The following is a 14,116-nucleotide window of genomic DNA, read 5'->3' as shown; positions in this document are numbered from 1 at the left end:
TATACAGGTACAGACCCTAACCCTAACCCGACCGGAGCCTGTATACAGGTACAGACCCTAACCCTAACCCTAACCCGACCGGAGCCTGCATACAGGTACAGACCCTAACCCTAACCCGACTGGAGCCTGTATACAGGTACAGACCCTAACCCTAACCCTAACCGGAGCCTGTATACAGGTACAGACCCTAACCCTAACCCTAACCCGACTGGAGCCTGTATACAGGTACAGACCCTAACCCTAACCCTAACCCTAACCCGACTGGAGCCTGTATACAGGTACAGACCCTAACCCTAACCCTAACCGGAGCCTGTATACAGGTACAGACCCTAACCCTAACCGGAGCCTGTATACAGGTACAGACCCTAACCCTAACCCGACCGGAGCCTGGATACAGGTACAGACCCTAACCCTAACCCAACTGGAGCCTGTATACAGGTACAGACCCTAACCCTAACCCGACTGGAGCCTGTATACAGGTACAGACCCTAACCCTAACCCTAACCCGACCGGAGCCTGTATACAGGTACAGACCCTAACCCTAACCCGACTGGAGCCTGCATACAGGTACAGACCCTAACCCGACTGGAGCCTGTATACAGGTACAGACCCTAACCCTAACCCGACTGGAGCCTGTATACAGGTACAGACCCTAACCCTAACCCGACTGGAGCCTGCATACAGGTACAGACCCTAACCCTAACCCTAACCCGACCGGAGCCTGTATACAGGTACAGACCCTAACCCGACCGGAGCCTGCATACAGGTACAGACCCTAACCCTAACCCTAACCCGACTGGAGCCTGCATACAGGTACAGACCCTAACCCTAACCCGACTGGAGCCTGTATACAGGTACAGACCCTAACCCGACTGGAGCCTGTATACAGGTACAGACCCTAACCCTAACCCTAACCCGACCGGAGCCTGTATACAGGTACAGACCCTAACCCTAACCCTAACCCGACCGGAGCCTGTATACAGGTACAGACCCTAACCCTAACCCGACCGGAGCCTGTATACAGGTACAGACCCTAACCCTAACCCGACTGGAGCCTGTATACAGGTACAGACCCTAACCCTAACCCGACTGGAGGCTGTATACAGGTACAGACCCTAACCCTAACCCGACTGGAGCCTGTATACAGGTACAGACCCTAACCCTAACCCTAACCCGACCGGAGCCTGTATACAGGTACAGACCCTAACCCTAACCCTAACCCGACTGGAGCCTGCATACAGGTACAGACCCTAACCCTAACCCGACCGGAGCCTGTATACAGGTACAGACCCTAACCCTAACCCTAACCCGACTGGAGCCTGCATACAGGTACAGACCCTAACCCTAACCCTAACCCGACTGGAGCCTGTATACAGGTACAGACCCTAACCCTAACCCTAACCCGACTGGAGGCTGTATACAGGTACAGACCCTAACCCTAACCCGACTGGAGCCTGTATACAGGTACAGACCCTAACCCTAACCCTAACCCGACCGGAGCCTGTATACAGGTACAGACCCTAACCCTAACCCTAACCCGACTGGAGCCTGCATACAGGTACAGACCCTAACCCTAACCCGACCGGAGCCTGTATACAGGTACAGACCCTAACCCTAACCCTACTGGAGCCTGTATACAGGTACAGACCCTAACCCTAACCCGACTGGAGCCTGTATACAGGTACAGACCCTAACCCGACTGGAGCCTGTATACAGGTACAGACCCTAACCCTAACCCGACCGGAGCCTGTATACAGGTACAGACCCTAACCCTAACCCTAACCCAACTGGAGCCTGTATACAGGTACAGACCCTAACCCTAACCCGACCGGAGCCTGTATACAGGTACAAACCCTAACCCTAACCCGACTGGAGCCTGTATACAGGTACAGACCCTAACCCTAACCCGACTGGAGCCTGTATACAGGTACAGACCCTAACCCGACTGGAGCCTGTATACAGGTACAGACCCTAACCCTAACCCGACCGGAGCCTGTATACAGGTACAGACCCTAACCCTAACCCTAACCCAACTGGAGCCTGTATACAGGTACAGACCCTAACCCTAACCCGACCGGAGCCTGTATACAGGTACAGACCCTAACCCTAACCCGACTGGAGCCTGTATACAGGTACAGACCCTAACCCTAACCCGACTGGAGCCTGCATACAGGTACAGACCCTAACCCTAACCCTAACCCGACTGGAGCCTGTATACAGGTACAGACCCTAACCCTAACCCGACCGGAGCCTGTATACAGGTACAGACCCTAACCCTAACCCTAACCCGACCGGAGCCTGCATACAGGTACAGACCCTAACCCTAACCCTAACCCTAACCCGACCGGAGCCTGCATACAGGTACAGACCCTAACCCTAACCCAACTGGAGCCTGTATACAGGTACAGACCCTAACCCTAACCCTAACCCTAACCAGACTGGAGCCTGTATACAGGTACAGACCCTAACCCTAACCCGACCGGAGCCTGTATACAGGTACAGACCCTAACCCTAACCCTAACCCTAACCCGACCGGAGCCTGCATACAGGTACAGACCCTAACCCTAACCCTAACCCGACCGGAGCCTGTATACAGGTACAGACCCTAACCCTAACCCTAACCCTAACCCGACTGGAGCCTGTATACAGGTACAGACCCTAACCCTAACCCTAACCCAACTGGAGCCTGTATACAGGTACAGACCCTAACCCTAACCCTAACCCAACTGGAGCCTGCATACAGGTACAGACCCTAACCCTAACCCGACCGGAGCCTGCATACAGGTACAGACCCTAACCCTAACCCTAACCCGACCGGAGCCTGCATACAGGTACAGACCCTAACCCTAACCCAACTGGAGCCTGTATACAGGTACAGACCCTAACCCTAACCCTAACCCTAACCAGACTGGAGCCTGTATACAGGTACAGACCCTAACCCTAACCCGACCGGAGCCTGTATACAGGTACAGACCCTAACCCTAACCCTAACCCGACCGGAGCCTGCATACAGGTACAGACCCTAACCCTAACCCGACTGGAGCCTGTATACAGGTACAGACCCTAACCCTAACCCTAACCGGAGCCTGTATACAGGTACAGACCCTAACCCTAACCCTAACCCGACTGGAGCCTGTATACAGGTACAGACCCTAACCCTAACCCTAACCCTAACCCGACTGGAGCCTGTATACAGGTACAGACCCTAACCCTAACCCTAACCGGAGCCTGTATACAGGTACAGACCCTAACCCTAACCGGAGCCTGTATACAGGTACAGACCCTAACCCTAACCCGACCGGAGCCTGCATACAGGTACAGACCCTAACCCTAACCCTAACCCGACCGGAGCCTGCATACAGGTACAGACCCTAACCCTAACCCTAACCCTAACCCGACCGGAGCCTGCATACAGGTACAGACCCTAACCCTAACCCGACTGGAGCCTGCATACAGGTACAGACCCTCACCCTAACCCTAACCCGACTGGAGCCTGCATACAGGTACAGACCCTAACCCTAACCCGACTGGAGCCTGCATACAGGTACAGACCCTAACCCTAACCCTAACCCGACTGGAGCCTGTATACAGGTACAGACCCTAACCCTAACCCGACTGGAGCCTGTATACAGGTACAGACCCTAACCCTAACCCGACTGGAGCCTGCATACAGGTACAGACCCTAACCCTAACCCTAACCCGACTGGAGCCTGCATACAGGTACAGACCCTAACCCTAACCCTAACCGGAGCCTGTATACAGGTACAGACCCTAACCCTAACCCTAACCCTAACCGGAGCCTGCATACAGGTACAGACCCTAACCCTAACCCGACCGGAGCCTGTATACAGGTACAGACCCTAACCCTAACCCGACCGGAGCCTGTATACAGGTACAGACCCTAACCCTAACCCGACTGGAGCCTGTATACAGGTACAGACCCTAACCCTAACCCGACTGGAGCCTGTATACAGGTACAGACCCTAACCCTAACCCGACCGGAGCCTGTATACAGGTACAGACCCTAACCCTAACCCTAACCGGAGCCTGTATACAGGTACAGACCCTAACCCTAACCCGACTGGAGGCTGTATACAGGTACAGACCCTAACCCTAACCCGACTGGAGCCTGTATACAGGTACAGACCCTAACCCTAACCCTAACCGGAGCCTGTATACAGGTACAGACCCTAACCCTAACCCTAACCCTAACCCTAACCGGAGCCTGCATACAGGTACAGACCCTAACCCTAACCCGACCGGAACCTGTATACAGGTACAGACCCTAACCCTAACCCGACCGGAGCCTGTATACAGGTACAGACCCTAACCCTAACCCAACTGGAGCCTGTATACAGGTACAGACCCTAACCCTAACCCGACCGGAGCCTGTATACAGGTACAGACCCTAACCCGACTGGAGCCTGTATACAGGTACAGAACCTAACCCTAACCCGACCGGAGCCTGTATACAGGTACAGACCCTAACCCGACTGGAGCCTGTATACAGGTACAGACCCTAACCCTAACCCGACGGGAGCCTGCATACAGGTACAGACCCTAACCCTAACCCAACTGGAGCCTGTATACAGGTACAGACCCTAACCCTAACCCGACTGGAGCCTGTATACAGGTACAGACCCTAACCCTAACCCTAACCCTAACCGGAGCCTGTATACAGGTACAGACCCTAACCCGACTGGAGCCTGTATACAGGTACAGACCCTAACCCTAACCCTAACCGGAGCCTGTATACAGGTACAGACCCTAACCCTAACCCTAACCCTAACCGGAGCCTGCATACAGGTACAGACCCTAACCCTAACCCGACCGGAACCTGTATACAGGTACAGACCCTAACCCTAACCCGACCGGAGCCTGTATACAGGTACAGACCCTAACCCTAACCCGACTGGAGCCTGTATACAGGTACAGACCCTAACCCTAACCCTAACCCTAACCCGACCGGAGCCTGCATACAGGTACAAACCCTAACCCTAACCCTAACCCGACCGGAGCCTGCATACAGGTACAGACCCTAACCCTAACCCGACCGGAGCCTGCATACAGGTACAGACCCTAACCCTAACCCGACTGGAGCCTGCATACAGGTACAGACCCTAACCCTAACCCGACTGGAGCCTGCATACAGGTACAGACCCTAACCCTAACCCGACTGGAGCCTGCATACAGGTACAGACCCTAACCCTAACCCTAACCCGACTGGAGCCTGTATACAGGTACAGACCCTAACCCTAACCCGACTGGAGCCTGTATACAGGTACAGACCCTAACCCTAACCCTAACCCGACTGGAGCCTGCATACAGGTACAGACCCTAACCCTAACCCTAACCCGACTGGAGCCTGCATACAGGTACAGACCCTAACCCTAACCCGACTGGAGCCTGTATACAGGTACAAACCCTAACCCTAACCCGACTGGAGCCTGTATACAGGTACAGACCCTAACCCTAACCGGAGCCTGTATACAGGTACAGACCCTAACCCTAACCCTAACCCTAACCCTAACCGGAGCCTGCATACAGGTACAGACCCTAACCCTAACCCGACCGGAGCCTGTATACAGGTACAGACCCTAACCCTAACCCGACCGGAGCCTGTATACAGGTACAGACCCTAACCCTAACCCGACTGGAGCCTGTATACAGGTACAGACCCTAACCCTAACCCGACTGGAGCCTGTATACAGGTACAGACCCTAACCCTAACCCGACCGGAGCCTGTATACAGGTACAGACCCTAACCCTAACCCGACCGGAGCCTGTATACAGGTACAGACCCTAACCCGACTGGAGCCTGTATACAGGTACAGACCCTAACCCTAACCCTAACCCGACCGGAGCCTGTATACAGGTACAGACCCTAACCCGACTGGAGCCTGTATACAGGTACAGACCCTAACCCTAACCCGACCGGAGCCTGTATACAGGTACAGACCCTAACCCGACTGGAGCCTGTATACAGGTACAGACCCTAACCCTAACCCGACCGGAGCCTGCATACAGGTACAGACCCTAACCCTAACCCTAACCGGAGCCTGTATACAGGTACAGACCCTAACCCGACTGGAGCCTGTATACAGGTACAGACCCTAACCCTAACCGGAGCCTGTATACAGGTACAGACCCTAACCCTAACCCTAACCGGAGCCTGCATACAGGTACAGACCCTAACCCTAACCCGACCGGAGCCTGTATACAGGTACAGACCCTAACCCGACCGGAGCCTGTATACAGGTACAGACCCTAACCCTAACCCGACTGGAGCCTGTATACAGGTACAGACCCTAACCCTAACCCGACTGGAGCCTGTATACAGGTACAGACCCTAACCCTAACCCGACCGGAGCCTGTATACAGGTACAGACCCTAACCCTAACCCGACCGGAGCCTGTATACAGGTACAGACCCTAACCCGACTGGAGCCTGTATACAGGTACAGACCCTAACCCTAACCCTAACCCGACCGGAGCCTGTATACAGGTACAGACCCTAACCCGACTGGAGCCTGTATACAGGTACAGACCCTAACCCTAACCCTAACCCGACTGGAGCCTGTATACAGGTACAGACCCTAACCCTAACCCGACCGGAGCCTGCATACAGGTACAGACCCTAACCCTAACCCAACTGGAGCCTGTATACAGGTACAGACCCTAACCCTAACCCGACCGGAGCCTGCATACAGGTACAGACCCTAACCCAACTGGAGCCTGTATACAGGTACAGACCCTAACCCTAACCCTAACCCGACCGGAGCCTGCATACAGGTACAGACCCTAACCCTAACCCTAACCCGACCGGAGCCTGCATACAGGTACAGACCCTAACCCTAACCCTAACCCGACCGGAGCCTGTATACAGGTACAGACCCTAACCCTAACCCGACCGGAGCCTGTATACAGGTACAGACCCTAACCCTAACCCTAACCCGACTGGAGCCTGTATACAGGTGCAGACCCTAACCCTAACCCTAACCCGACCGGAGCCTGCATACAGGTACAGACCCTAACCCTAACCCGACCGGAGCCTGTATACAGGTACAGACCCTAACCCTAACCCGACTGGAGCCTGCTTACAGGTACAGACCCTAACCCTAACCCGACTGGAGCCTGTATACAGGTACAGACCCTAACCCTAACCCGACTGGAGCCTGTATACAGGTACAGACCCTAACCCTAACCCGACCGGAGCCTGTATACAGGTACAGACCCTAACCCTAACCCGACTGGAGCCTGTATACAGGTACAGACCCTAACCCTAACCCTAACCCGACCGGAGCCTGCATACAGGTACAGACCCTAACCCTAACCCGACTGGAGCCTGTATACAGGTACAGACCCTAACCCTAACCCGACTGGAGCCTGTATACAGGTACAGGCCCTAACCCTAACCCTAACCCGACCGGAGCCTGCATACAGGTACAGACCCTAACCCTAACCCGACTGGAGCCTGTATACAGGTACAGACCCTAACCCTAACCCGACTGGAGCCTGTATACAGGTACAGACCCTAACCCTAACCCGACTGGAGCCTGTATACAGGTACAGGCCCTAACCCTAACCCTAACCCGACTGGAGCCTGTATACAGGTACAGACCCTAACCCTAACCCGACTGGAGCCTGTATACAGGTACAGACCCTAACCCTAACCCGACCGGAGCCTGCATACAGGTACAGACCCTAACCCTAACCCGACTGGAGCCTGTATACAGGTACAGACCCTAACCCTAACCCTAACCCGACCGGAGCCTGTATACAGGTACAGACCCTAACCCTAACCCGACTGGAGCCTGTATACAGGTACAGACCCTAACCCGACTGGAGCCTGCATACAGGTACAGACCCTAACCCTAACCCTAACCCGACTGGAGCCTGCATACAGGTACAGACCCTAACCCTAACCCTAACCCCACTGGAGCCTGTATACAGGTACAGACCCTAACCCTACCCCGACCGGAGCCTGTATACAGGTACAGACCCTAACCCGACTGGAGCCTGCATACAGGTACAGACCCTAACCCTAACCCGACTTGAGCCTGTATACAGGTACAGACCCTAACCCTAACCCTAACCCGACTGGAGCCTGTATACAGGTACAGACCCTAACCCGACTGGAGCCTGCATACAGGTAAAGACCCTAACCCTAACCCTAACCCGACTGGAGCCTGTATACAGGTACAGACCCTAACCCTAACCCTAACCCGACTGGAGCCTGTATACAGGTACAGACCCTAACCCTACCCCGACCGGAGCCTGTATACAGGTACAGACCCTAACCCGACTGGAGCCTGTATACAGGTACAGACCCTAACCCTAACCCTAACCCGACTGGAGCCTGTATACAGGTACAGACCCTAACCCGACCGGAGCCTGTATACAGGTACAGACCCTAACCCTAACCCGACTGGAGCCTGTATACAGGTACAGACCCTAACCCTAACCCGACCGGAGCCTGTATACAGGTACAGACCCTAACCCTAACCCGACCGGAGCCTGTATACAGGTACAGACCCTAACCCTAACCCGACCGGAGCCTGTATACAGGTACAGACCCTAACCCTAACCCGACCGGAGCCTGTATACAGGTACAGACCCTAACCCTAACCCAACTGGAGCCTGTATACAGGTACAGACCCTAACCCTAACCCGACTGGAGCCTGTATACAGGTACAGACCCTAACCCTAACCCTAACCCGACCGGAGCCTGTATACAGGTACAGACCCTAACCCTAACCCGACTGGAGCCTGCATACAGGTACAGACCCTAACCCTAACCCTAACCCTAACCCGACCGGAGCCTGTATACAGGTACAGACCCTAACCCTAACCCTAACCCGACCGGAGCCTGTATACAGGTACAGACCCTAACCCTAACCCGACCGGAGCCTGCATACAGGTACAGACCCTAACCCTAACCCTAACCCGACTGGAGCCTGCATACAGGTACAGACCCTAACCCTAACCCGACTGGAGCCTGTATACAGGTACAGACCCTAACCCTAACCCTAACCCGACTGGAGCCTGTATACAGGTACAGACCCTAACCCGACTGGAGCCTGTATACAGGTACAGACCCTAACCCTAACCCAACTGGAGCCTGTATACAGGTACAGACCCTAACCCTAACCCTAACCCGACCGGAGCCTGGATACAGGTACAGACCCTAACCCTAACCCAACTGGAGCCTGTATACAGGTACAGACCCTAACCCTAACCCGACTGGAGCCTGTATACAGGTACAGACCCTAACCCTAACCCTAACCCGACCGGAGCCTGTATACAGGTACAGACCCTAACCCTAACCCGACTGGAGCCTGCATACAGGTACAGACCCTAACCCGACTGGAGCCTGTATACAGGTACAGACCCTAACCCTAACCCGACTGGAGCCTGTATACAGGTACAGACCCTAACCCTAACCCGACTGGAGCCTGCATACAGGTACAGACCCTAACCCTAACCCTAACCCGACCGGAGCCTGTATACAGGTACAGACCCTAACCCGACCGGAGCCTGCATACAGGTACAGACCCTAACCCTAACCCTAACCCGACTGGAGCCTGCATACAGGTACAGACCCTAACCCTAACCCGACTGGAGCCTGTATACAGGTACAGACCCTAACCCGACTGGAGCCTGTATACAGGTACAGACCCTAACCCTAACCCGACCGGAGCCTGTATACAGGTACAGACCCTAACCCTAACCCTAACCCGACCGGAGCCTGTATACAGGTACAGACCCTAACCCTAACCCGACCGGAGCCTGTATACAGGTACAGACCCTAACCCTAACCCGACTGGAGCCTGTATACAGGTACAGACCCTAACCCTAACCCGACTGGAGGCTGTATACAGGTACAGACCCTAACCCTAACCCGACTGGAGCCTGTATACAGGTACAGACCCTAACCCTAACCCTAACCCGACCGGAGCCTGTATACAGGTACAGACCCTAACCCTAACCCTAACCCGACTGGAGCCTGCATACAGGTACAGACCCTAACCCTAACCCGACCGGAGCCTGTATACAGGTACAGACCCTAACCCTAACCCTAACCCGACTGGAGCCTGCATACAGGTACAGACCCTAACCCTAACCCTAACCCTAACCCGACTGGAGCCTGTATACAGGTACAGACCCTAACCCTAACCCTAACCCGACTGGAGGCTGTATACAGGTACAGACCCTAACCCTAACCCGACTGGAGCCTGTATACAGGTACAGACCCTAACCCTAACCCGACCGGAGCCTGTATACAGGTACAGACCCTAACCCTAACCCTAACCCGACTGGAGCCTGCATACAGGTACAGACCCTAACCCTAACCCGACCGGAGCCTGTATACAGGTACAGACCCTAACCCTACTGGAGCCTGTATACAGGTACAGACCCTAACCCGACTGGAGCCTGTATACAGGTACAGACCCTAACCCTAACCCGACCGGAGCCTGTATACAGGTACAGACCCTAACCCTAACCCTAACCCAACTGGAGCCTGTATACAGGTACAGACCCTAACCCTAACCCGACCGGAGCCTGTATACAGGTACAAACCCTAACCCTAACCCGACTGGAGCCTGTATACAGGTACAGACCCTAACCCTAACCCGACTGGAGCCTGTATACAGGTACAGACCCTAACCCGACTGGAGCCTGTATACAGGTACAGACCCTAACCCTAACCCGACCGGAGCCTGTATACAGGTACAGACCCTAACCCTAACCCTAACCCAACTGGAGCCTGTATACAGGTACAGACCCTAACCCTAACCCGACCGGAGCCTGTATACAGGTACAGACCCTAACCCTAACCCGACTGGAGCCTGTATACAGGTACAGACCCTAACCCTAACCCGACTGGAGCCTGCATACAGGTACAGACCCTAACCCTAACCCTAACCCGACTGGAGCCTGTATACAGGTACAGACCCTAACCCTAACCCGACCGGAGCCTGTATACAGGTACAGACCCTAACCCTAACCCGACCGGAGCCTGTATACAGGTACAGACCCTAACCCTAACCCGACTGGAGCCTGTATACAGGTACAGACCCTAACCCTAACCCGACTGGAGCCTGTATACAGGTACAGACCCTAACCCTAACCCGACCGGAGCCTGTATACAGGTACAGACCCTAACCCTAACCCGACTGGAGCCTGTATACAGGTACGCTATGGAGCTACTGCATGGAGAAGGCTTTAATAACTCTGTGTGGATTTTTGTTACATTAGCAGTCCTTTCTCTATCAGTTTTCTATCTGTTCAGTAACTTTGTTAGTTACCTGCGAGACCTGCGCAATTTAGGACCTTGAGCCACGCTGGTCATGGGTGCACCTCAACCACGCTCAAGGTCCTAAACGATATAATAACCGCGATCGATAATAGACAGTACTGTGCAGCCGTCTTCATCGACCTGGCCAAGGCTTTTGACTGTGTCAATCACCGCATTCTTATTGGCAGACTAAATAGCCTTGGTTTCTCAAATGACTGCCTCGCCTGGTTCACCAACTACTTCTCAGATAGAGTTCAATGTGTCAAATCGGAGGGCCTGTTGTCTGGACCTCTGGCAGTCTCTATTGGGGTGCCACAGGGTTCAATTCTTGGGCCGACTCCATTCTCTGTGTATATCAATGATGTCGTTCTTGCTGCTGGTGATTCTCAGATCCACCTCTATGCGGACGACACCATTTTGTATACATCTGGCCCTTCATTGGACACTGTGTTAACAAACCTCCAAACGAGCTTCAATGCCATACAACACTCCTTCCGTAGCCTCCAACTGCTCTTAAACACTAGTAAAACTAAATGCATGCTCTTCAATCGAACGCTGCTGGCACCCGCCCACCCGACTAGAATCACCACTCTCGACGGGTCTGACCTAGAGTATGTGGACAACTACAAATACCTAGGTGTCTGGTTAGACTGTAAACTCTCCTTCCAGACTCACATTAAGCATCTCCAATCCAAAGTTAAATCTAGAATCGGCTTCCTATTTCGCAACAAAGCCTCCTTCACTCATGCTGCCAAACATGCCCTCGTAAAACTGACTATCCTACCGATCCTTGACTTCGGCGATGTCATTTACAAAATAGCCTCCAACACTCTACTCAGCAAATTGGATGTAGTCTATCACAGTGCCATCCGTTTTGTCTCCAAAGCCCCATACACTACCCACCACTGTGACCTGTACGCTCTTGTTGGCTGGTCCTCACTACATATTTGTCGCCAAACCCACTGGCTCCAGGTCATCTATAAATCACTGCTAGGCAAATCCCAGCCTTATCTTAGCTCATTGGTCACCATAGCAGCACCCACCCGTAGTCTGCGCTCCAGCAGGTATATCTCACTGGTCATCCCCAAAGCCAACACCTCCTTTGGCCGCCATTCCTTCCAGTTCTCTGCTGCCAATGACTGGAACGAATTGCAAACATCTCTGAAGCTGGAGACACTTATCTCCCTCACTAACTTTAAGCATCAGTTGTCAGAGCACCTTACCGATCACTGCACCTGTACACAGCCCATCTGAAATTAGCCCACCCAACTACCTCATCCCCATATTGTTATTTATTTTTGCTCATTTGCACCCCAGTATCTCTATTTGCACATAATCTCTTGCCGTTAGAGTATCTCTATCACTCCAGTGTTAATACTAATTGTAATTATTTTGCACTATAGCCTATTTATTGCCTTACCTCCATAACTTGCTACATTTGCACACACTGTATATATATTTTCTGTTGTATTTTTGACTTTGTTTTGTTTACCCCGTATGTAACTCCGTTGTTTTTATCGCACTGCTTTGCTTTATCTTGGCCAGGTCGCAGTTGTAAATGAGAACTTGTTCTCAACTGGCTTACCTGGTTAAATAAAGGTGGAATAAAATAAATATATAAAAAATATCTCTGGTCTCTGTTCCCTCAGTGTTCAATTAAAAGCTGTCGGACAGCGTTCCATGTGAGCTGTGCCTTACAGAGCAGTCTGGAGAGGAACACCACCATCAAAGAGCAGGTCAAGTTCAAGTCCTTCTGCCCCAAACACTCTGGTCTGGTGGGAGGAGAGGGGAGGAAGGGAGGGAGAGTCAGAGGAGATGAAGTCCCAAACCCAGTGGAGGCCCTGAGCAGCGGACAGGAGGAGGTGAACCTCCGTCACATCAAACTACAGCAGCTGGAGGAGGCGTTCTACCAGTTAGTTGACGTAAAGGAGGTGTCCCAGGCCCTGCAGCTGAACCAGGAGACAGTCCACTTCATATATCGGTACTGGAAGCTGAAATGCCGAGCCAATCACAGCCAGCCATTGCTGACCCCCCAGAAGGAGGAGGAGAGTCTGGCGAGGAGAGATGACGTCCTCCTGGGGGGTCAGGGTGCCGCGCCTACACAGGCCACGCCTCCCAGGCCAGCCACACCCAGGCAGCGGTCGCTGGCTATTGGCTGATTGTCTCCAGCTGCAGAGGGCATCAGGAGCCACCAGAGAGGGGAATGACTCTAACCCCTAACCCGCCCCGATACCAGCAGGTATCTCTCTAACCTTTGAAATAAATCCATAGTGCAGCTGCTGCCTGTGTGCCTGACTAATGTAGTGACTGGGAGAAACATCACAGCAATATGAGAGAGGTGTGATATGACCTAGACAGACAAGTATAGAAAAATGGTTCTACTAGACAGAACTACTGTACTCCTCAGAACCAGGCAGACAGACCCACCATACTGACCCTGACTCTAACCCACCATACTGACCCTGACTCTAACCCACCATACTGACTCTAACCCACCATACTGACTCTAACCCACCATACTGACCCTGACTCTAACCCACCATACTGACTCTAACCCACCATACTGACTCTAACCCACCATACTGACCCTGACTCTGACCCACCATACGGACCCTGACTCTAACCCACCATACTGACCCTGACTCTAACCCACCATACGGACCCTGACTCTAACCCACCATACTGACCCTGACACTAACCCACCATACTGACCCTGACTCTAACCCACCATACTGACCCTGACTCTAACCCACCATACGGACCCTGACTCTAACCCACCATACTGACTCTAACCCACCATACGGACCCTGACTCTAAC

General features: G+C 53.4%; 1 protein-coding gene across 1 annotated transcript in view; it reads left to right on the top strand.

Annotated features, from left to right (window-relative positions):
• LOC311103038 (protein Jade-1-like) overlaps positions 1-13,457 on the top strand; it is a gene marked incomplete at both ends in the record, with an annotated part of 78,317 nt that extends 64,860 nt beyond the window's left edge. The window contains one exon of the mRNA XM_084144530.1: positions 12,948-13,457. Within this exon, the coding sequence (XP_084000656.1) occupies positions 12,948-13,457 (510 nt within the window). The remainder of the gene's footprint in view (positions 1-12,947) is intronic.
• Positions 13,458-14,116: the final 659 nt, after the last annotated feature.

Source organism: Coregonus lavaretus (assembly GCF_964263955.1).
Source record: "Coregonus lavaretus genome assembly, chromosome: 27".
NCBI classification, from domain to species: Eukaryota; Metazoa; Chordata; class Actinopteri; order Salmoniformes; family Salmonidae; genus Coregonus; species Coregonus lavaretus.
This window is presented reverse-complemented; position numbering and strand designations above follow the sequence as displayed.